General features: G+C 39.4%; 2 protein-coding genes across 10 annotated transcripts; one reads left to right on the top strand and one right to left on the bottom strand.

Annotated features, from left to right (window-relative positions):
- Positions 1–468: 468 nt before the first annotated feature.
- On the bottom strand, positions 469–18,014 carry LOC104928285 (AP-1 complex subunit sigma-2). 9 transcript variants are annotated; one of them, XR_002041479.2, is made up of 7 exons: positions 17,888–18,014; positions 17,125–17,303; positions 14,294–14,402; positions 14,067–14,204; positions 10,052–10,162; positions 4,429–4,437; positions 469–3,016 (listed from the first exon to the last, which is right to left on the bottom strand). XR_002041479.2 is itself a non-coding variant. In XM_019252953.2 (7 exons), the coding sequence occupies exons 2-5, from the start codon at positions 17,301–17,303 to the stop codon at positions 10,115–10,117; spliced, it is 474 nt and encodes a 157-aa protein (XP_019108498.1). In that variant the 5' UTR covers positions 17,888–18,014; the 3' UTR covers positions 469–3,016; positions 4,429–4,437; positions 10,076–10,114. The 9 variants fall into 9 exon arrangements, 7 of the variants coding, with proteins under 7 accessions (XP_019108498.1, XP_010740838.1, XP_010740840.1 ...); XR_003464061.1 differs by lacking the exon at positions 10,052–10,162 and having other exon boundaries at positions 469–580; positions 2,896–3,016; XM_019252953.2 differs by having other exon boundaries at positions 10,076–10,162.
- A 1,889-nt stretch (positions 18,015–19,903) lies between these two features.
- Positions 19,904–25,047, top strand: LOC104928287 (retinoschisin). The gene is made up of 6 exons (XM_010742545.3): positions 19,904–19,992; positions 20,341–20,366; positions 20,452–20,653; positions 21,980–22,121; positions 22,208–22,403; positions 24,627–25,047. The coding sequence occupies exons 1-6, from the start codon at positions 19,938–19,940 to the stop codon at positions 24,777–24,779; spliced, it is 774 nt and encodes a 257-aa protein (XP_010740847.2). The 5' UTR covers positions 19,904–19,937; the 3' UTR covers positions 24,780–25,047.
- The last annotated feature ends 91 nt before the right edge of the window (positions 25,048–25,138 follow it).

The following is a 25,138-nucleotide window of genomic DNA, read 5'->3' as shown; positions in this document are numbered from 1 at the left end:
TACATTAAATTAGATGCTGGATTTAGGGAGTGGGTGGAGAAGGAATCAAAATGTTTGGAGGGAAATTCATTTCAAAAGTTGCAAGATAAGTTTGGTTTATGCTCTAATGAATTTTATAGATAATTACAACTGGGAAATTATTTAATACAACACCCTGAAGCGACCACCACTCCCATCAAATCTTCTAATAAAGATTACAGAATGTTTTGGATATAAAAACATCATCATCAAAGATGGTCATGGAAAGACGTGGTTTTTTATGCAGTAAAAAAACTGGAGGTGTATATTTTCGATTTGGAGACTCTCTGTGTGCATACACAGGATGTAAATACCGTTAATAGCTTTAAACCTCTCATGCGCTTCGCCTTATTTCTCCATATTTTAGTCAACAACACTTTTTATGTCTGAATCTGGGCCGTTGTATGTGGTTGTGAGTGACGAGCGGAGAATGAATGAGAGGAAACAAGCTGTTTGTGACAGTACAGCCTCTCTGCCACTAGAGAACTCTTTATTGCTGAACCCGAACAGGAAAACACAGCCTTCCTCCTTTTTACAGCAGTAAACGACAACAATGGATCCTCTGTAAGTAAACACAAGTCCAGTAATGTAAGACGCAGTCATGCTGTAACTATACTGTACTCACTAACACACAGTAGAGGATGCCATAGATTCAGTCACACTTTGGACATACAGCGTATCGTACACAATAAATTAACATGAAAATGCTCATTTGAAGTTATATAAAAGTGGTAACAGGAATTTCAGTATTTCAGCATATCGTCATACATCGAAGTTGCAAAATGTCTAACCAAATATCTGGAAACTAACTGCTGAAAACTTAACACTATTGTTATTGTATGCATGGTGGCTTTAGCGCTCTTTTGTCTTCAGAGTCACAGTATTAAATAGGTAGTTTACATGCTGTACAGTAGGTCACATGTGGCTGTCAGAGGTGAATTTTTTTTAAAATATTAAATCACTACCGATGTGGGCTAGACAGTGAAACGGCTTTAAAAGAGTAGACTGTTGTCGTAAAGCCGTCACACTGATCAGAGGTCTGTATGATTAGTTTGTCACTAACTAAATATCAACACTGACAAAGAGGAAAACTGATTTCTATGCTCTCATTTCATCCATCTCCAAAAAGTCTCCCACATTTATTTTAAAGGTCCGGTGTGTCAGATTCAGGGCGCTCTGTTTGCACAATAAGGCAGAAACTGAATATAATATTCATAACAATGTTTTCATGAGTGTGTAATCACCTGATTAGAATAAGAATCTTTATGTTTTTGTTACCTTTGAATGAGTCTTTTATATCTACAGAGGGAGCAGGCCCAGAACGGACAAACCGTAGTTTCTGCTTCATGCATCAAAGGAGAGGGTGAGCTGGCACACTGGTCCTTTAAATTAAATTACACATATTTGATAATTAATTCCTATGCCGTCATAATTTGTAAAGTTAGAGCTGCGTTTATCAATATTTTTCATTGTGTCAGATGAATGTGAAACGAGCGGCTTGTAGTGAGGAGCAGGAGTTTGGTGGAGAAAGGAGGAACAGTCCACTCTACAGGTGGAGAGAAGTCTGATGTATGTGTAAGTAGGTCACTGTTTGCTACCATATGATCCACAGGAACATCATAAGGCAACACGTTTCAGTGCTGTGTGTTTGGAGTTCTTCTGCCACCTTTTGGACAAAAAATTATTCATGTGGCTTTAAGGGGAAAAACATCCCGTGTCTTAAAGCAACATTGTGTCACTTTTCTGCCATAAAATAACTGATTTTAAATCATGCTGATGCTACATTGAACAGGGTTCAGGAGGCTCTGTGGACATGATGACAGAGTAGAAGAGACTAAAGGAGACACTGATGGAGAAAGCTAAGAAGACAAAAGGAGAGCGTGACCGAGCAAGAAGTCGTCTGACAAGAGGAAATCTGGGACCGACTTTTAGTCATTGGTGAGAGCTTGGTGAAATATAAGGCTTAAAGACGCCGAGCTGGACTTTTAGCTGTTGGACTAGTCAGTAATATGAGCTTGCTGCTATGTCTTGTGTGTTGTTGACCTTGCTTGACGTTTGTCTGTTAGCAAAGTTGTCGACTCGCTAGTTTTTGATCATAAGTAATGTAATCAGAACAGATACACGTGTACAGCTGTCCATATTTAACACAGTGCTATTAATCTCTGAAACTGGAGGTGCTAAATTGTAAAAATACAAAGTTGCTTTGGATTGAACCTGGACATCACTCTATATTTATGTAAGTGGAACATTATTTTCATCATAAAAAAAACTAAATGAGAAGTCGAACAGTCGTAAACAAGAAGAAAAAGAACTGTTAATTTAGTTCTGGCACACGGTGCAGTAATAAAACTGCTTTACTGCAGCAGCATGCAAATGCAATTGAATTATTCATTAGAAATGAACGGACATCCGTCAGCGATTAAGGCATTCAGCATTAAAGAGGGATCCTGCCATTAGACCAAACAGACTATAGGAGCGATAATGGTCTGTAAACTGAGAGGATACTCATTATATGACAACATTTCCCGTCTTTAAGCTCGTTCATCCACATACTGCAGTGGCCTCAGTGGCAATCACAACGCATTTTTAAAGAAAGGCGAGATGGAAAGTAACTCTTTGGTTCTGTTGATGTAAAACTTTTGACTTTATAACACATTTGAAATTCAGTTCATTGAATATATTTCACAGAATAGAGAGATCTCGTCAGCTTTGGTCAAATAGAAATCATTGATCTGTCCTTGGTAACAGTGAACGTCATCACGGTAAACAAATAAATAACTTAACAGTGCTACATTGTTTGAAAGTAGAAAACAAAGGTAGAGTGTGTGAGTGTGAGTGTGTTCAAAGGTGAACTTGGAGTTGTTACCAGCTACATACAGCGTACAGAGTAACCGGCAGATGGAGTGTGTGGATGACGATGATGATGATGATGAGGAGGATGACGATGTGTTTATGTCAGTCCAATTTCCTCCAGTACGCTGCGTGGAGTCTCTGCATCCTGTGGAGGGAGAGAGGAAGCACAGCTCCAGTGAAGCACTCAGTAAATGACACAAACACACACACACACACACACTCCACACAATGATTACAGCGTTACTTAAATGTGCACACACACACTTAGACTGTGAGGCCACATTTAAAACAACAAACAGTCTTATAGCTCACCCTCTAAATTCTGAATCATTATTTGGTCGTTTAATTCTGTAATTAGTTGTTAAAGTTGCATAAATCAGTGTTTTTATATTATAATGAAACATTTAATCAACATAAATAAACACCTCTGTTCACCGTCCAAATCCAACATTAATATTTGCCAATTATCTTACACATTGCCCTCAAATTTCAAGGTGCATTAATAAATATTTTTGATTAAGTTAAAGGTCACCTGTGGAGTTTTTTGTAAACAAATAAAAGTTTGTTTCTCATCCTAATGCACCGTGTGTATCCTTGATTGGATGCATCCAAACAAATGCGTCAAGTCGAGTGCATTTTCTGCTTCATAAAACATTTGCAAAGCAGATTTTTTTTTAAAATAGTTTAACCTGAGTGCTCATGTATGTGCATGATAAAAACAAAGTGCAGTATAAAAACAACACTCAATGCCTCTACGACCAGAAACTCCACGATGCCTTTAAAGCTGCATTAATGAACTTATTTTATATTCAAATGAACTCAATTAATACATGTGAAGTGACAGAGGTGGTTCGTCACGAGGAAACTACAAATTCTACAGTAACATTTGAGCATACTGAAACTAGTTGTTAAAGGTCCGATGTGTAAGATTTTTTTGTGTGACAGAAATCAAATATAATATTCATTGCTATGTTTTCATTAGTGTGTAATCATTTTTCATTATGTTACCTTAGAATGAGACTTTTATATTTACAGACACCACATGTTGAACCACCATGTGTCTACAGCAGCCCGTAATGGACAAACTAAAAACGCAAAGAAGGCGTGATTAAACAAGAGGCTGCAAACCGCTACATACCGCTTAACCCTCACACTGGACCTTTAAAGCTGTCTGTATTAATCAGTATTTAAAATATTTATATGTGTGAACACAAAGATGAGGTGAAAGACATGCATGTCTTCACAAGCTGACGTAGAAAATAGAAAAAGCACATTAATGATGGCTCAATGCCATTAAGTCCATGTAAGCCATTGTCGGTGCGTAAGCATGCATTATAACAGGGCCCTGGAACTGGGTCAGCCAAATGGAATGCAGCCATCATTAATGTCACAGTGTCTGCAGTGAAAACAGTTTTCAGCTCCAGACTTCAACCAGTTATTTCATATATGTTGCTTCTTTGTACCTGATGTGTCACAAATCATAAATGATTTGTGAAACATTATGCAGGAAAACATCAGAGCTCGTAGTTTGTGGTAGAAAGAAAGAGAAGCACTTACTTTGGCGTCCTACGACAGCGTTCAGCACAAAGTAAAGAGAGGAGTTTGATCAGAGCAGTGAGACAGAAATCTTGCTTTATGTCAGAGGAGAAAAAACAACTCACTCATACACAGAGTGAAAGTTTCATTTCATCTTCAACATGAAACTTGAAAACTTTCACCAATTATACATTTTTCAGTCTTGGGGTTGATTTTTCTGGAATCCCTCGTCACCTATTATGTCGACTAAACGTCGTCATCTGCAAAGCAAATGGAGCTTAACGCTGTTCGGTTATCGGGTTTGTTTTAGATTTGCAGTAAAAAATAAAATTTTAGGGATGCCACGTGGATGGAAAAATACCATAAAAACAGTGAAATTAAAGAAAGACACCAGTGTGCTTAAGTGACAAAGAATCATAAACAATTTATTTATTCATCATATCTATTATATACATTGATAAAATATGTATTTATTCAATCTATCTTAGTAGGATACAGGTGAACAATGACAGATCATATAAAACATTAAGTGCTTAATCAGTGTGCATTTATAACACATACAGACTTGGTAAGGCTAATTATTGTTTAATTACGTGTTTAAAAGTCTATTATCAGTGTAACATTAAAAGTTAATCAGTGCAAAAACAAATACTTCTTTAGCGTGAATCCCTCTGACACTTAAACACTTACCTTGAGAGAGTTTTTTTTGTGCTATTTGTTTAAATATGAATAACCAAATCTATTAATAACTTTAAAGATTTAAAAATAACATGTTGAATGTTGAAAATCTATTCTAGTGTGTTTGTTCTGATTTTAATTATTATAACAACTCCTAGAAATCACAGAAATACACAATTTAAAGTAAAAATACAAAAAAAAACGAACACAAACTGTGACCGACAAATCCACAAGAGACGTGATAAACAAACAGGTAACGCATCCACAACCTCCCACCTCACGGCTGACGTGATGTGAATTCAGTCACAAAAACAAGCCAAAGAAAAAATGAAATATTTCAATAAAACTGATGAACACCTCTTGGACATGATAATGACGTGACTTTAATTGAGTGTGTTTACATTTAGTACTCGTGCCTTGAAGGTTTACCGTGTACGTAAACACAGTTTGTGCACCACAGGGGGCAGACTCTCCCCTCATAGTCTGAGTGGTGATGGCACAAATGAACAGAAAGAAAGATGTTGGAGTTTTTGTGAAGAATCATTTCGATATGATTTGTACTATGGAACTTCAGTTTCACAGCTCACAGTGTAACGTGTCTCGATCAGGTGTCACCTTCAACTAACAGTGTACTGACCTTTTTCACAGCAGCTATTTTCACATGAAACAGTCTCAGCTGTTTCCAATGATACTAATTAAGGTTCAGTTCCATTTACTGCAGCAGAGACGTTCCAGTGAGCCAACATGCACCACAGCAGCACCCTGACTCTGTTTGACCTGAATGGAACGGAGCCTTAATTAAAAATGACTGCTGTGAAAAAGATTTATCAGCTTCTGAAGTAAAAGAAAAAAATTTAATTAGAATAATTCAACACAACGTCCACTTTAATATGCACGTCACTTCTCTGGAAGGTTGAAGGCCGAGTGGTAGAAAGTTCAGAAAACCTCTAGTAAGTGAAGCTTGAGGTCAGTACCAACATCAAGCAGATCAAAGATTTTAAAAAGTCACTAAAAGAAAAAATAATTAATTTCAATTGATGTTTTTTTTGTTCCTGCTGTTTCAAATTATTGGTATTTATTTTTATTTTTTGATGACTGACTGATCTACTCTCTAATTCTGCCTCTTAAAGGAACCTTTTCTTTGCCACGGTCACAAAGTGCTTACTCATGGTGGTAATTGTTGGGTCTCTATAGATAATATTATAAAGAGTACAGTCTAGACCTGCTCTGTATGGTCATGAGATAACTTTTGTCATGGTTTGGGTCTATATAAAGGTCACTGTTTCATGTGTAGAGTCATTTCACTTCTTTATATCTGATCATATTACAGTTTCTTGTCTTAAATGATACTGTGTGATTTTAAATTGTTGTTATTTTTGTGTGGACTTACTTTAGGGATCTAAATAAAGAATAAAGCATAGAAACATTTTCTGTCACACATCATATTTTTGCGTCATGATGGCACATGATGATTTTCTACAGTGATAATAAGAGGTGTTCAACTGGTGCAATGAAACCAATAATAAGTGGACAGATGACAGGCATGTAACAATATTTCACCATTAATTATATATCACCAATAAACATATTGATGATTATAAGAGGAATGATCTAATCCAGCCCAAGCTTTCATCATTTATCGTAGTTGAATTTGTGACATCGTTTCATGACTGTCATGTATTGAACAGTGAGCTGAGGACATTGTTACACCTCCAAACCAATGACAATGACAGGTGCTCAGAGGGCAGAAAGAAAGGTGCCAGGCACTGAGGAGCTCAGCATGCAGGGTGGATAGCAGCAGCAGCAGCAGCAGCAGCAGCAGCGATGGCAGCCATTCAGTACACAGGCACATTAAAGTACTCATGACGGGGCTGAAGGGGAGAGAAACGCACACTGCTTAGAAAACAAGGCAACACTGAGTCGAAACAGACATTCACACGACATGCAGGAGACAGTGCAGCAGGCTGGAAGACAAATTGTTACACCTTTATCTATTAAAGGAACAGTTCACATAGACTTATTCACTTTCTTGCTAGTGAGAGAAGATGAGTAATATTCTGATCTGTATGAGAAATATGACGCTAGTGCCAGGTATAAGTTAGCTTAGTTTAACCTGGCTTTGTTGAAAAAATGAAAGATTAAAATCTCTCTAAGATTTTGAATCTAGTTTATTAACAAAAACATAAAAAGTATTCAAGCGTCTTGGGGTCTTGTTCACGAGTGATGGGAAAATGGAGCGTGAGATGGACCGGCGGGTTAGTGCAGCGAAGGGCAGTGACCGAAAGAATGAGATCGCGGATACAAGCGGCCGAAATGAGCTTCGTCCACCGGGCGGACAGGGAGTAGAACCGCTGCTCCTTTGTGTCAAAAGGAGCCAGCTGAGGTGGTTTGGGCATCTGATCCTTTGGGGGTGTTCTGGTTATGTCCAACTGGGATGAGAACCTGCTGGAGGGACTACATAGGACGAGCTGGGATGCATTGCTGGGGAGAGGGGGAGCTGGAACGCTCTGCTAAACCTAAAGTGGTCCCCAGTCTGTATGTTGAGCTTGACCCGATTGTAGCTTCATATTTGGCATTCAAAGATTCTTCTCATCTCAACTCTCAGCAAGAAAGAAAATAAGCAGAACTCCCAAAATGTCAAACTATTAGCCAAAGTCAAACAAACTGGTTTTAATGTCTCTCTTCAGTTTGAATATGACACAAACAATGAGCTTAGCTTACATATAGTAACAGATAAGGTCATAGTGTCAACTACCTGTACAAAAAACAAACATATAAACATCTGGTAGTGGACAGTGTCGATGAAATGACACATAAATGGGTAACAAAGACAAACAGACAACGACAGACTTTGTTTGTCTGCTGTGGAGGGACTAACTAGTGACACGAGACCAGGAAAACTGTCTTACCCCGCAGAGACTGAGCTACAGACAGACTGATATATAAGGTTAGAAGACTGAGACTAGTTAGGGCTCTAACGGTACGGATGGCCCAAATCCACAGACACAGAGTAATCACCTCTCGGACGGCCTAATTCTGGAAAAGACCAGAGGACTCAGAGACCATATTTGGGACCATCACACCTGTGAGGCAAACAGTTTTAAAATGACAGAAATAAACAGAACGAAGCACCACTGATCAACTTAAGATCTCTCTGAAACCTACAACATCTACACATCTATAGTATGTGTTCAGCAATGAGGAGGAGGAGGAGGAGCAGGAGGAGGTGGAGGAGGTTAACTGTGCACCAACACAAGAACAATGGCCTCTTCATGGGGACGTCTCTGCTCAATTTATCTCTGATGTCTCACATGCAGGGCTGAGCCGAGCAGGAGGTCTTCTGAGGCATCATTATTCTAAAAGAAGATCTGCTTGCTGGCACCAAAGTAATGGCCAGCTCCTGAGAAATGTTTCATTAAAGGCTTATTAAAATAACTTCAACCAAATCCCCTGTGGTATGTCTTCTGTGTAATTACTGCACTATGCACTTACTAATGCCTTCAAGCCAGAGGCACTTATTACAAACATGCCCCCGACCCAACCCACGGTATTTTCACCAAGTCATATGCCCTTATGTTCAGATGTTCAGATGATCTCCTGATTAGAAAATGATTATTATCATCCACAGATAATGTTTCTGCCTGGTGATATTCTTTAGGTTTTATTTTTGTCAATTAATCCCATGAAAACACCAAAGCCAACACAAACGGTTTAAACTAAGTAAGCATTGTCTGCGTAGCCAAAGCCTGATATATCTTTTTCCTCCGTGCAACAAAGCTCCATTGTTGTCCAAAAACACCACTCTGTTGCGCTGGGAGACTCAATGAAGTTTATTTTAAGTCGATCCCACATACGTCGCTAACGCACCAAATGTGTTATTCTGCCATTTAAAGTAGTCCTCAATGAATGCATTATATTGTCTTGTTTGAGTAATGTGTGCTAAAATATACAGCGACCAGCTGTTTTAGGAATTTCCTGAGCCTTTTTTAAATATTAAACTACATATTTGTGATCTGTTTTTAAAGATTTACATCTTCAGTAAAAAGAAATGAGGCTGAAATTGAGTGCAACAGACTAGAGGCTAACAGCAAATGACGAATATGCGTCTGTTCGCTTCAAACTGCACAGAGCAGTAGAAATCTGGTTGATTTTCAAAATAAAACACCTTGTGCAAACTTCAAAAACAGCCAAAACGGAAACATTTGAACTACGATGTATATTTATACATTTAGAAGCACATAAACCAGAAAAATGACCTGAAAATCTGAGCAAGTTAACAAGGTCTGGCAAGCAAAACACTTCTGAAACACTCCTGGAGAAGTTTGAAGTCGTGTGGAGGACAGACCACAAATGGGAGAGTACGGAGAGACAGCTTTATTCATTGATAGTTTAGGTATTTTCATGGGACTTGTGGAGAAAAATGTAGAATATCACAACACCTATCCTTAAATGTATATTCATTAGAAGATGAAGTTGTGTGAAATGGTCATTTTGGGCCAAATAACACCAGGTACAACCTGCAGAATGAATTAGTAAATGTAAATTACTGCTGTAATGTGTTCATAAATCCTTTTCAATCAACACAGAGAACCATTAATCGGAGCATTTTCATTCAGTGCTGTTAGTAAAAACAGGCTAGTCTTCACACAGGCAGCAAAGCTCTCTCACTTGTCATTTAAAATGGTTACAATCTAAATTTGAAATGATTTTGAACGAAGAATAAAATTCACACAAATCTGAAAAATGTAGAAAAATATCCACATTTAAACTGTTTGAGCCAAATTGCAAGTGTTGGACTACACTGCCTGTTAGTGAAAGTAAGTGTATTCAGACATGTTCTAAACAGTCAAGTTTGAGTTCATGCCTGTTATGACCCTTACGTAGTTTCATGTATTTTTCATACTGACAGAAGAACATGCAGGTCGAAGTCCACAGCACACAGAACTGTAAACCCATGCTGACTGACCGACTGCATCAGTCTTCTAGTTACCAATTGCCTGGATGGAGGCATGGATGGACTCTAGGCCCATTACAAGATCTCCTCATTTGGCAAACTTCCCCAGTCTTCACTCTGGCTCTACAAATACAGAAGTGAGCCAGTCAGAGACCTCTTACTCTCTCTGGGTAAACACTGATGGACACTCGAGGTTTATCCAAAGGGACTTACAAAAAGGGGAAACAATCAAGGTACAGTGCAACAAGTACTACAAGTGACAGTTGTAGAGGGGGATAGATTTGTCATGTCCGGTTGTTGGTAGTGTTGAAGAGGAGGTCCTCTCTGAAGAGCTGGAGGTCTTCAGGAGGTTTTTGAAGGTAGAGAGGGACGCCCTGATCTGGTAGGAACTGGTAGGACGTTACATGAACGGGGAACAACAGACGAGGAACGTTTAGATTGCCCTGAGCGTACGGGTGGCAGAACCAGGTGTCATTCATTGGTCAGGAGGTAACATATAGCTGGGACTATTTTGTAGTCAGCATTAGTGATTTAAATTTAATGTGGGCTGTTACAGGTAGCCAGTGGAGCTCGATGAGCAGTAGAGTAATGTGACCTTTTGAGTTGATTGAAGACCAGGCACATTGGCGTGTTCTGGATCATCTGAAAGGGTTTTACTGTGCAGGCTGGGAGGCCCATCAGGAGGGCGTTACAGTAATCGAGTCGCGACATGACCGCAGCCTGTATCAGGAGTTGGGTAGCATGTTGAGTCAGGTAAGGCCTGACTTTTGAGGCAACCGAGGCAACGTAATCAGAGAAGGTTAGTTGGTCAACGATCATGTCTCCTAAGTTTCTCTCTAACTTGGTACGACCAAGAGATAGGGAGTCAGTTTTGATGTTGATGTCATGGTGTAAAGTAGGTTTGGCACTTTATAAATGTACACATTAAGAACTTACCATAAGCCTTTTAGGATCACAGCACAGTATGTTCTCTACAGCTACTTGATGGTGCTGCTGACTGTAAATCACAAACACCTTCACAGTTTGTCCTCAGAGATTACAGACTTGGCTGAGCAGCAGCTGCCTCACAGCTAATGGTTTTGGATTTGGCTTCACGACTTTATTGCTCATTACTTACTTTGTGTTCCAAGTTTGGTAACGTGAGTAAAATTTCAAAGTCAATTGAGTTTGTAAAGTTTCTAAGTCTTCTCATCCGTATGCACACTGCACATGGAGGAATATTACAAAGATGATGAACGGCTCAAGTTGAATCGATAAGGTGAAAAATGAAGCTGGGTATACCGCAGATCAAGAAATAACAATGGCAAAGTAATACTTTTATGTTTGAACATGAAAATGGAAACAAGCGAACAGGCTTTGAGATGTAGTTCCTGTTAAATTAAACTCTCTGGAGGCGCAATAACTTAATAATAACCCTGGAGCTGCTGTGGAAATATTAACTTGATGTCATATTGTCTGTGTTGCAGCAGGAAAAAGAGAAATGCACTACCGCATAAAGCAAACAGCTTTTCTGTTTTTTCTCTTTAAATTCACACAGTGGCTGGGATTATTCGTGATACTGGCTTATCTCAGAGCATCTGCAGCAATGTACACATTATAAATGTGCAAAATTATACATTTTAATGTACATTTGACCCACAGTTCTATTATTTTAGGTCAGCAATGTAGCAAAGCAATGTGGACACCATTAATTCCACCTTTACGTATCCCACTTTTACAGGACTTTGACAAAGAGTCTATTTAGACAGTTGAGGAGGAGGAATCTCTGCCAAAACAGTTTGTGTTGAATGTATAAAAAAAATCATCCTTTCAAAAAATCCAATACCGGTCGCTCTCTCGTCGTTCACTTCACATTTCTCCGCTGGATATTAATGGTTTGTCAGCAGTGGCCTCGTTTCTCTTCCCAGAACTCATTAGCGGTGGCCTTTTGGCTCGCTAACTGACTAAATGTTGAGCAAACAAATCCAACAAACCCATCAGCCCACTGAAACTGATTGAGTATATAATAAACTACTGTGTAATGCCAAATATTGTATGTTTTTATGCCTCTTCAACATTAAAACTGCCTCATAGCTCTGCTGTAACATATTCAAGAGTTCTTGTAGTTAAGACGTCTGAATTATGTTGGTTTGACAGATGATCTTAATGGTTTAAAGCCCCTTGTGTGCTCAGGGTGTGGTGTTTGTTGGTGTTTCTGCTGAATACGCTCTTGCTCAGCATCATAATTGCAGTGGCACTGTGTGTGTGTGTTTTGCTGCTGTTATTACGCCACTCCCTCTATAAGAAACGCTAATCCAGGCCAGAAGTGTTTGTGTGGTCTCAGCAGCGCAGACAACGAGGCTTTGTTTGTGGAATTGCAACCTGAGCTCGCCTCACTCTGAAAAGACTGTAAAGAATGTGTGAAATGTCAAAGTGAATAATCAAATCAGTGGAAATGTCACTAAAAGGAAGAACTTTTTTTAACTGATTAGGCTACATAAGTAATAATTTAACTTATAATTGAACTAAATCAGGGAGATTGTCGTTAGTTTTTCAAGTGCTGCTGATGAAGATTTGTTGGTTAGTGATTGGGTTCATGTCAGGGTTGGAGTCAATATGAAGCAGAAAAAACACAACAGTAGCTTCATTATCTAGGGTGTGTTCCTGATGAAACGTTGCTGTTGCTGGTGTGTTGTTTCTGCTGATGAATCTACAGTACATCTAAGACTACTGACCTAACACTACAGCGAGGATTATTGGGGTCTTTTTTACAAACTGTACCTGCAAACAGACGCATCTGAAAGTCTATATTCTGAAAATCACAATAGTGAAGAATAAACAAGCAAAGAGAGAAAAATGTCAGCTGAAATAAAGATCAACATCAAGCAAACTAAACAGAATAAAGAGAATAAAACACAGTGAAACTGAAACAAGGGAAATCACAAGAAATAAAATGAAAGCTTTGGTGAAAAAGGCTGCATGTGTCGCGGTGTGTTCATGCAGCTAAAGCTGGATTTAAGAGGAGTCCAACACTGACCAGTGAGAGAACATGATCAAGAAACAAACACCGTAAATGCAATCCCAGCATCCTATTTTATACGCCACTGCATTTTTTAAAAATTATTTTCAGCCATTATTTGATAGTAGCAGCTGAAGAGTGACAGGAAGGTGGGCATGACATGCAGCAAAGGGCCACAGGCTGGGATTGAACCTGAGCCTTTGTACGTGAGGTGCAGGCTCTACCAGGTGAACCACCTTTTATCTATTTACTATTTACATAATAAAAATACAGGATGGAAACGCCAGAGATAAAAAAAAAAGTACAAATGTTGTTGTTGTTGTTGCTGATGCTCGGCTGAAACATTTTAGACAAAGTGCAATGGAAAAAAAACTGCAGTGCACTGTACTTGCTGAAACCATGAATTCAGACAGGATCCGGTGCTGTGGCAAAAACATGTTTTCCATTCATTTGAGTTTCAGGATTGTCCTTTTAGGAGTGACCTGTGGCGGACACTCATACCGGTCAAATCACAGTCAGCCTGAAATGTCTCTGAAACTGAGACTATCCAGGTGGACTAATGGACTAAACTCTGATACTCTACCTGTTATGTTCTGGCATTTATTTCATGCACCAGCCTCTAAATCTGTGTCTGACTTGCAATTTATGCTGCAAAATAGTGACACAAAGACGTTTAATTTGATTCGTATCTGAGAGAGAAGCAGCAGTGGTCGAGAGACATAGACACTGAATGAGAGTGAGTGAGCACTGGCATCAAGAAAAACGGTTAATCAGTGAAATAAAAAGTTATTTCCTGATTGTTTCATGGTTACGTTCAGTACAAATAGACACACCGCTGCACAACACTGCGGCAATTCAACGCAGCACCTGATCCTGTCTGAATGAACCTTTAGCAGTACTGGTGTAACTCTTCAACCGTCTAATTCTTTCTATTCCACTTGGCTAGTTAAAATGGAAAGCGAGGCAGATTACTATGTAGTAGAAGCAGTGGTGAAGTCATTATTGTTTCCATATCAATAGGTGCCTTACCTCCTGCAGTAGGTCAGCCTGCTCAATGGCCTTCAATACATTCTTTTTGGACGTCTCCTGAGCTTCTCCACCCAGCAGGAATTCATCCAGGATGAAGTAAGCCTTCTCAAAGTTGAAAATAATGTCCAGCTCACAAACCTGATGTTTAAAAACGAAAGAACGTTCATTATGAATGAGCAGGTTAGCAGGTGGTAAACATACTGTATGATTAACCAGCAGAAACATACACTGCCAAAGTATTTGTCCAGCAACTCCACATATCTGTGGATGATCTCCAGCGTGATGAGCTCGTTGTCCTGGTCCTCGATGGCACAGCAGAAGTACAGGCTGGCATATCTGCGACATAATGACAAGCCGGCTGACTTTAACCTGACAACAGCATTTCAAAACAAATGTTTCATTGTGCAAACTTTCACATCAACCTGACAACATAGAATAAGAGCTGACTTTATGCATTTTTATCACTTAGACAGGGTCTCCAAGTGATATATACTGTCTCTGCGCTCGCTGCAATAGTGCTGAGAGAGCGCTTCTTTGTTATTATGAAGAATCGCTGTTTACTGTGTACGGGGTATTCATTTGAAAGCCAGAAGCCGGATGCAGAAGGCTGCATGAGTTAAGCCTCGTTCTGCCATGGTTCTTTATCCCTGATAATCCCTGAGGCACTCTTTAAGCATGTGATGATTGGCTAATAAAGGAGCTGGCCAGTTGATCCCTCACAGCCAGCGGGGCAGGAGGTCATAACTCTAGATTTTAGAAAGACGAGTAACAAGTCTCAAACTCGACAAGACCTGACCGTGTTAGCGTCTGTTTCCTTTAAATTCTTTCATTGTTTCATGCTCGCTCCATCCTTGTCTGCTGTGTACAAGTGAGTGTGAGGCACAGCCGAGCTCAGGAAACACAAAGGGTTCAGTTCAGTCTGTGGCACGGAGAAATGATACAGCACTTTTATTGTAGCTGACTCATGTGGGGTCAAATCTTTAAAAGCAAATGCATAACTCTGTGTAGAGAACGTTTCTAATGTAATTTGCCTCGTAATGTTGCATTTGGCAGCCTGAAGGAAATTAGACACCTTGTTAAACATGGATTTGATCTCAATAATTTGATTTAGCATAATGTTGTTTATGACTTTTTGCGGTTACTTTGTCGATTTCACACTTGGCACAGAGCACAGAGCTTTACTTGGACTTTCAAGTCAAAGTGTTTTCTTAAGGTAGAAATGTTGATGAGCAGTGGATTCAGCCTCATCGCTGATCCCAGCATTATGCTTACGTGCATCCTGTGGCCACCAGAACTATTTGTGGCCTTTTTAGTCAATGTTTCAAATCTGAATAGAAGCGCTGTGGTCCGTTTCAGAAGCAGCTCTCTGCTCAGCTGACGCCATGTTGGTGGTCCTGCCTCTTCCACCTCATGACTAATCTAAAAATCGACAAAGACGTGGATCACCGGCAGACCTGAGGTGGGCCAAATGAGGCCTCAGTGCTCAAATAAGCCCCCAGTAATGGCGCCCACTTGTCAGTCAAAATGGCCACACTCTTAATTATGCATAACTTTAAGTCTTGATATAATCTGAACAGGTGAGTTCTATAAAAATTCACCCTCAGTACAGTTGTCATGAACGGGGAAATTAGCTGTAGAGACCAAAACTTGGACAGTTGGACATTTTAACATGGGGACTTATGGACTCGTTCTGCAGTCAGCCTCAAGTGGACGTTTAAGGAACTGCTGTTTTTGGCACTTCTGTGTTGGCTTCACTTCACAGCCACAGAAACCTCTGAAACACTCCTGGTGTAGTTTGAAGTCGCGTGGAGAACAAACCAAAACGGTATTGTGGCTGCGATGTGACGGAGCCGTGCCCTGTGGGGTTTCACAGTTAGAGCTGCAACAACCACTTGATAACTCAATTAGTCAATCTATAACTATTCTGATAACTAATTAATTGCTTTTCAAGTAAAATGCAAAAACATTCGCTGCCTCCAGCTTTTTGAAATTGAGGATTTGCCGGTTTTCTTTGATGGTAAATGTTGACAACTTCAGCTGTGGAAAATTATAACAGGTATTTTTCACAATTTTCTCACATTTCACCGACAAATTCTTCATTGAAAAATGCCTTTTACACGCTGCATGTCTTCAAAAAGCCAGGCTGTGTATTGTTACATTAGCGACTGCATGTTGGCAAAAGCTTATGTGCTTCCGTTTAACACACAGGATGTTGAAAGTGTGAAAAGCAGTCACAGGAAATATAAACATATTTGTCACCAAGATTAGCACTGACTGTGACTGAAGTTTACATTTTTGACATGATGGACGATGAAGACAATCTAAACCTCAAACAGCAGCAGCATTAAAAACTATTTCCACCGGCTGTGTGGTCAGACCTTGTACCTGAAAATCTGACCTGACACCTCATCATTTCCATTCCCTCTAACTAAAAGTAAATATCCAAAAAATAAAATAATACAATGCAGCAATAAGATTTCCAAATGTCTGCAGCCCATCACATCTCTTTAAAATCACCCCTCAACCAATATTGAATCATATTCTCGAAGTAATCACTACACAAAACTATTCTGACCACGGCAGAACAATTAGATCCCGAAGCAGCAGCCCTAATCACCTATTTAATGACACCCTCATGGCTTAATATGATGTAATAAGAGTCCACTGAATTGTTGCAGGCGAAAAACACAGACAGAGAATATTAATAATTATGAAAAAAAAAAGGCAGAGTAATTACTGTAAACTATTTAAATTTAAGAGTTAAATTCATGTGCACTTGTGCAAAGTGGCTGACTCGTGTTTGTCTGTCCCTGCTGGGTCACTCGGGTTCACTAATAGTCTGCCTGCCTGTCTGTTGGCACAGCAACAGGACGAAATGAGGCAAAATTAATGCTCTTTCTTGTCGTAGTCTGTCATGAAGCCGTCAACACTTTCTCCCGAGTCTCTGACTGAGCTGCGTCTGTGAATGACAGGTCTGTGATTCGCCCAGGGAAGTGTGAAAAATTCGATTCGAGTGAGCTTTTTTTATTCATATAAACAAGCTCCCATCCTTACCCACCTCTTATATACAATCTTGAGGTCTCTCCACTCCAGAAAGCTGCACATTTTGGGCTTTCGTGCCAGCACAGTCTGCACCAGCTCTCTGGTGATCTTCTTTTTCTCCTTATCAGACAAAGGCACGTACCACTTCTGAAGCCTGAGCTTGCCTTGGCGGCTGAAGAGGAGCATGAACTGCATCTGGAATGAAGAAGATGAGAGAAAAACACAATAAGAGGATTGAAAACAACACATTATATCACTTTTTCTTACTCACAACTTGAGACATATGGAGCAAATTATTGGTGTTAGACAAGTGGGAGGTGTTCAGGGAATTAACAAGATGCAAATTAAATTAAATCTGGTCAATTAATCACAGGAAATTAATAAAAATAACAACCCTTCATGTGATAGCTGATTACACAGTGGTGATATAATAGTTAGCTGGTAGTTGAGCTGCCATGTGTTTGAGATTAACAGTATTTACAAATTCAGCCTGTTTAACAGAGACAACACGTCCTCTGTTATCGATTTTAAGACACGTTAACGCTGCTGTTATTTTAATAAACCGGCACAAACATATTTATTTACATTAATATTTAAAAACCATCACCTCCTAACCGTTATCCACCTCGCGGAAGCACCGTTAACAACCGTTATTCAGCCGTTAGCGTTAGCCCGACGAGCTACCGGCCGGCTTGTTTAAAAAAATACGACAAAGCAAATGTTTTTTATATATTTAAATATAAAATATGAAATAATTCAAACAGTCTAAACTCACTCACCTTCAATAACAAACACTGTATTCTCCTCCTGAAGATATCAGCCTCCCAACGACAGCCTGAAACACACAGTAGGACATCGGAGCTTCTGATTGGTCAACGAGGTGCTCACGGTGTTTCTCATTGGCTAAAACGTTAGGATAATCTCCGCCCCCCTTCTCCAACGCTTTAACTCGGTATCGCGGATGTGATTGGCTGATGTGCGATGTCAATCAAATCAGAAGCCAGCTGGAGAGGTAAAACGTCACCGCGGCGAGCATCAGCTGAGTGTTTAAATAGAGGCGGAACACGAGCAGCTCAGTCAGAGAGAGAGTGTTGTGCTGTGGCCTCCCTCAAAATATCAGACACTCCAAGTCAATAAATAAGTGCAGTTTTCTCATGCATGCATACTGCACTTTATACTCTCAACAGTCTCTCAAAGACTAAATACTTTATAAGGTTTTAGATTTACATATTGCATAGTTCACTGTTACTTAGTTTTTATTTTATTTTACTGTTACTGGTTTTATTTAACTGTTATTTATACATGTGTATATAGTGTTAAAATAGGATATCGTATAGGTGTATATTGTTAAAGTTTAGTTGTTCTTGCTATTGTTTTCTTGCTATCACTCACTAGAACACTAAAACAATTAATAAAGTATTTCTGATCTGATCTGATGACACACACACATGTGATATTTATATTTATACAGACAGCATTTGATGACTCACTGACTTATTTCCTCAGCCACTTACCCAGCAAAAGTTTACATCACAGTTACTGCAGAAACAAGTGTCTCTGTTTGGGGTGTCTAATACATGTCCAGTAATAATAATAATGATAATAAGATGTCAAATTATAGTTATTTACTTGCGTTTCTGAACAGTTTTAGTGGTTGAGTGAGCCAGCCAGCACAAATTTGGGTATAAAAAGTTTAATTCAGTTTGAAATTCCTCATTCCTGTTCAAAATGTATGTATGGTTAAAAAGAAAAGAAAGAAATCAAAGTCACTGAAAAATAAAGAGTATGCATTAAAGGACTTCATGATGCTGGATGGTGGTCTAACAGATTTGTTAAGCACTGCATATATAATAAGAGAATTGTATATTTTGCATTGCATTGTCCTATTTTAACCTGTTTTTAATGTTGTATTCTTGTAATTTGATATACTTTTATGGTTCGTTTTGTTTGTTTTTGTTATTGCTGTCCATATGTTTAAACAGTGTAGTACATCTTATTTATATCATATGTTCATGATTATTCAAACAGTGATATCTCACCAATATTTCTACACATCCTTTCACATTTATACAGTGTATAGAAAACTTCATATTTTTTATTCTATTTTGTTATATTTAATTGATCTCACTCCATTGTGCATTGTACTGTTGACCCCGTGTTAACCTACATGTCACTTTCACGTCTGTGTAGTAAATATAAAGTTACATCCAGCAGCTTAGCTTAGCATAAAGACTGGAAACGGGGGGAAACAGCTAGCCTGGTTCTTGCAAAAGTTCAGAAATGTTGCGATCAACACATGTTATATCTCTTTTTTTTCAGTGTAGAAACTGCAACTTGCTGTTTAATGACAGATTATGTGCTGGCTAGGAGCGCTGACTTTATCTATTCATCTATCTTTAGTATTTCATATTTAAGACAACAACAACCTGTCTACTTTGGCACATTTTTCTTGACAGCTGAGGTACAGACAGGAAATTCAGGAGAATTAGGCCATGAGGACGCCCTCTGCATGATCTTCAAATATTAACATGGAACCATCTGTGATTGTTGTGAATCAAAGGAAATGTCATCCATGTATTCAAACACACGAGTAGGCTGAAATGTTGACGGGTGATGACACTGTAATCCTCAAAAACATCACAGTGACGCTCACTTTTGATTCATGAGGTCATGGTGTTCACCACAGGTGCAGTACAATAAGACGAAGGGAGGTGTCTGAGGGCCAATAAAGAGTATTAGACATCACAGGCCTGTGGATTACAGTAATCCTGTCCACTGGTGTTGGGTATCTCACACACACATCTCAGTCCAGCACAGCTGAAGAGGAAGATGGAGGTCACTGCTCGATGTTGTGCTGTGTTGTTCGTCCTGCTTCTATCTCAGGGTAAGTCCGTGTTACAGATTACAGACAGATATTAAATCCAAATGAACTATTAAAATCAGGATTATACTCACAGTTGTGTTTCTTTTTGTACCTTTTTGTACCAAGTACCATATAGAAGTTTTGAATTTAACATGCTTCATTATGAAAAGATGTGTTCATAGCGGCAAATTAGCAGTTATGTGTGGAAAAAAGTAGTTTCTTCTCAATAATATGTTAGTTGTTATGTTTCTTCTGGTCACATACACCCAAATCAGGCAGAATAATTTGAGATATTTGAGTTAATCACATTAAAATACCTGCAAATCAACATCTCCTTCTACATTTCATGCATCTGTTGATGTGGTGCAGAACTGATCACTGTCCACTCCCAGGGGGTAAGAAGCGTCAGTTAATAATCCACCTAAACTGCATATGAAATGTGATTTTAACTCTGGTTTACTAACTGTGTGTGTCCTTCAGGAGGAGGACGCCCAGGTAGGGGCGATTGTCCAAGATGAAGACCAGGACCAGGACCAGGAGATCGAGAACTGGACGGAGAGCATCAAAACCTGCACCTGTGACTGTGAATCTGCTGATTCACCGACTCGTACACCTGCTGTCATCCCACTTGTCCTGTCGAACTCGCTGCCACCTCAGGATCACCCGATGAACTGCATGCCAGGTGAGGACCTTGACTGACTTCTAGTCCCCTGCTGAGGATGTTGGACGTCCGTTGTTTACCAAAACCAAAGTGATAAAGGTGTTTGCAGCAGGTGAAGGACGATCACTTGGTGGGGAACATCACACGTGTGCAGATTAATGAGGGGCAGCACTGTATCCTGTGGATTTCGTAGGCGTCTTGTAGACAAAGAGAGCTCCAGGTGGTGTGATGGATCACACAGCTGATGGTAGCTGGCTGAACTCCACCTAATCTTGGCTCCGACTCTCTGCATCTCTGCTGTACCCTCTGCTATGATCTTGACTTTTTTAGAATAAGGTTCTTGCTTTAGATGGTAACAGTTTGGGTTGAAGAAATGAACAAACCGTGAGGCCCGGAAGGGCAAACGCTGTTAGATAATCTCATTACCTGTGCAGGAATGTAATGAGCAGATTAGGGAACCCAAAATAGGGCGTGTCCTTCATCTAATAGCGTGATACTGGGCGAGGCAGCACACATCAGATGATGTCCTGACCAACTTCTCCAGCCTTTCCACGCAAGCCTTCAGGGTGTCAGATCAGAAGTGTAAGCTAGATCATGATGAGCAGGAAGGCCGGTCAGGAAAATCAAGATGACTTTGACGGCAGACTCTGTAAGAACTGGATTTATTTATGGTTATTGTCATTTTCTTATAGCATACCATCAAGAAAACATATAGTAACAATACACTTTGACAACAGACACAGCCAATTGCACCAATATCGAATCACAATCACGTTTATTGCCATGGAGGTTTTTTAATGATAAATTATAGTGCAAGAAGATATAAATATACGTACAATGTGTTTTTAAAATGAAAAGAGTTGTTCAGTTTTCTGCACGAGTGTGCAAGAGTTCACAGAACTGTGCAGAATATGTAAATGTCCAAGAGATTTAAAAAAACGTATCAGTCCACAGGATGTTAAATAGAAGGTAAAAAAGTGTGTGTTTATGTAACGTGTAGGTCTGGGTGAGAGTCTGTGTCATCAGCCTTGTTGATGAGGTCAGCAGCAATGCAAGTGTCTCAAAGAGTTTGAACCTGGGATGGGAGGGATCAGCCTCAGAGTCCTGAAGAGACAGAAGATTACAACCAATCAACTTCTCTGTTTGTACTTTTGAAGCAAGCATCTGTCTCAGCAGCTAAAACTTCTACATGAATAAGATGTGCAGTGATTTAATCTGATAGCTATAGCTATAGAAGTGGCAGCATTTAAATACTCTGTGACAAGTTGCAGGTCAGTCAAGGCCAAACAAAAGCTGAATCTTGCCAATTTAAAAGTTTAATTGTAAACCTGCCTCTGTCCTCCACAGAGTGTCCTTACCACAGAGCACTCGGCTTTGAATCTGGATCCGTGACACCAGACCAGATCAACTGCTCCAACGAGGACCAGTACACCGGCTGGTACTCCTCATGGATCCCCAACAGGGCTCGCCTTAACAACCAAGGCTTTGGGTGCGTCATGACGACCTTGTTCTTCTTCTTCTTATTGTTATTGTGAATATAATACGAACAAAAGCTTATATGTTTGTTTGTGTTAGGTGTGCGTGGCTCTCCAAGTTTAACGACCAGTTTCAGTGGATCCAGATCGACTTGAAGGAGGTGGGTGTGGTGTCTGGCATCCTCTCTCAGGGCCGCTGTGACGCTGATGAGTGGATTACTAAATACAGCATCCAGTATCGCAGCGTGGAAACCCTCAACTGGGTCTATTACAAAGACCAGACAGGAAACAACAGGGTAAGCACACTGAGTAGAAGTCAGTGTTGTTCTGTGGACAGTAGTGACACATAGTTATGACTCAAACTTTATTTACATGACTTGTATTTGAGATATATGTGAAAGTTGGGAGTTTTGCAGCATTTCATGACTGCTGATTCAGTTTGAATCTCTGTTTCTGTTTTTGAATGACATGTTTATTGCTGTTTGACATATACTACACACAAAACAGCAAACATAACAAAATAATCAAACCATCATAGCATCTTGTATATCCACACACAGAGGAGGCTCCAATAATTAAATTAAATAAATAGAAATAACCAAAAACAAACCAGCACCAGTTTTGGCCAAATTTAAGTCCATAATATAAAACACATTTCTCATTTTATGTCAAAACCTTTATTTATATTTTATTTTAAGGAAATTTATACAGAATAAAGTAATATTTTATATAAGAGACTGTTAACTGTACAGTAAAACACTGTTATATTTCATAGCAAAACCTTCATGTGGTATTTTCATGTGAATTAAATGTAAAAACAATGTTTATTTTGATGAAAAAAAACTTGTTTATATGGTAAAATACGGAATAAAACGCCAGCCGTAAACACAAAATCAACTTTACTAATATCCTTCAACTGTCATAGCAGAAAAAAAGTTATATGTATGTATGTATTTATTATTCTGACAATCACAGCTGACAGTTTCTTACTGTAAAAAAACGTTTCTTTGTTTTTAATACAAACAAAAGTCATATTACATGGCAAAAACTATATTTATACAGCATTTCAAGGCAATTTAAAGTAATATTTTAAACGACAATCTGTTAATTGTACAGTAAAACACTGTAATATTTAATGGTAAAACGTTTATTTTAGATGACATTTGTTTGATATTGTTGTGTCGGTATTCTTTGATGGAAAAAAACCCTTGTATTTATCTGGTAAATTATAGAATAAACTGCCAACCCTAAATGCAAAGTCAACAGTAGTAATACCGTAAAATTCTGGCAACCACAGCTAACAATTTTACTTCTTACTTTTTATTTCTTTTTCTTTTTTTACAGTGCAGCTTATCACCTTGATGGCTCAAAGTAATGAATTACAGGAGCCCATCGGTTTAAAAATATGTCTTTACAGAGTTTTGCTGTAATCTTACACAACCTGCCACTGATGTAGAGTGGGTGGCAGTGAGACGAGCCAAGACAAAGTTGTCATATTCTGCCTCTAATGAAACAAGTAAATCTTTATTTTTTCCATCGCTCCATCACAGATTGCTCCTGTAATAAAATACTAAAGGGTAAAGAGGTAAATCAATATTCAAAATAGCGAGTATGGCTGTATAAATCTCTTCCCAGTATGACTTCGATTTAGGACAATACACCTAAAAAATGTGACTCGTGTACAATCCCTGCAGCACGAACTCTTTGTGTTTGAATCCTTCAAAAGATATTTATGGAGTTAGTCATTGACAGAGTTCCTGAAACAGCCTCGAGGGCGTAACTGTACCCAAAATCTTTCACCTACTGTGCTGTACATACAAACACTGACCTTGTACTGAACTTGTGTTCAGGGTTAGTTTCCTCCCTGAAATGTCTTGTTTCACCACCACACCAGCACACTGACACACACACACACGGATCATTTGACTGAGCCATTTCATTAAAGGAATACAGCAGTGGACAACCTCACAATACTCGCTTTTGTCCAGCAGATGAAGGTCACAACTCAGAAACATTCAACTTTAATGAGGCTGTAATTAAAAAGTTAGCAGCGGCCCTCAGCCGCGTTGTCTGTTGACTCATATTCATCCCATTTAAATCAACCATAACTGATAGATACTCTTTTCTCAGTCTCCTTTTCTCTTCTTAGCTTCCTCCATCAACCTCGTCTTAGTTCCTTTTCACTCTGTCATTGTGTCTATAGAAGCTGCTGAGCCCAGTAACATTGCCCACTTGCCCAGCTCCTGTTCTGGCATGACACTGGCTCCATTCCCTGTCAGCATTCAGCTAAAAACCTCCTCTTCTTCTTCCGTGCCTGTGGTACAAGCACTAAAACTTGCCCGGTGCAATGAGATTACAGTCTTGGCAGCCCAGCCAACATTTACTTTACTGTCCATCAGGAAACTCTAGTTTCTATGAACCACACAGGGAGCTTATTTCTGCACCATTAAGAGCAGAAATCACCAGTTTGCCCGAGGTAATGGATCCCTGTAGTGACCTCGTGTATCTCTACTCTACAGGTCTTTTACGGGAACTCTGACCGCTCCTCCACGGTACAGAACCTGCTGCGCCCACCCATCGTGGCCCGTTACATCCGCCTGCTGCCGCTGGGCTGGCACACCCGCATCGCCATGAGGATGGAGCTGCTGATGTGCATGAATAAATGTAGCTGAAGTGAGCTCGGCCTGCTTTTTCCTCGCTTCCCCTGCCAACATGCTGTTTGCCAAAAGGGGGACTGAAAGATCCATCGTGTAACCTTTGACATGTCTTTCTTTGGTGACGCTCAATGCAAACTAAGTCTGGGCAGGTGGACATGTTTGGTGTCCTTGTATCTGTCTTAAAGTCTGTATAAATTAAATGTTTAAATATGTAAATAAAAAAACTGGACACCTTCCTCTTTATCTTTAATAAAGCTACAGGAGTAAAGTACTTTCTTTGGATCAAACACTAATAAAAACAAAGATTCTGCAGGTTAAGAGTCAAATCAAGTTTGTTTTATTTGAGATTTACTATTACATATGTAAACATGAAT

The sequence above is a fragment of the Larimichthys crocea genome, chromosome XVII (genome assembly GCF_000972845.2).
Source record: "Larimichthys crocea isolate SSNF chromosome XVII, L_crocea_2.0, whole genome shotgun sequence".
In the NCBI taxonomy this organism is placed as follows: Eukaryota; Metazoa; Chordata; class Actinopteri; family Sciaenidae; genus Larimichthys; species Larimichthys crocea.
Note: the sequence above shows the minus strand (reverse complement) of the source record. Positions and strands in the feature narration are given on the sequence as shown.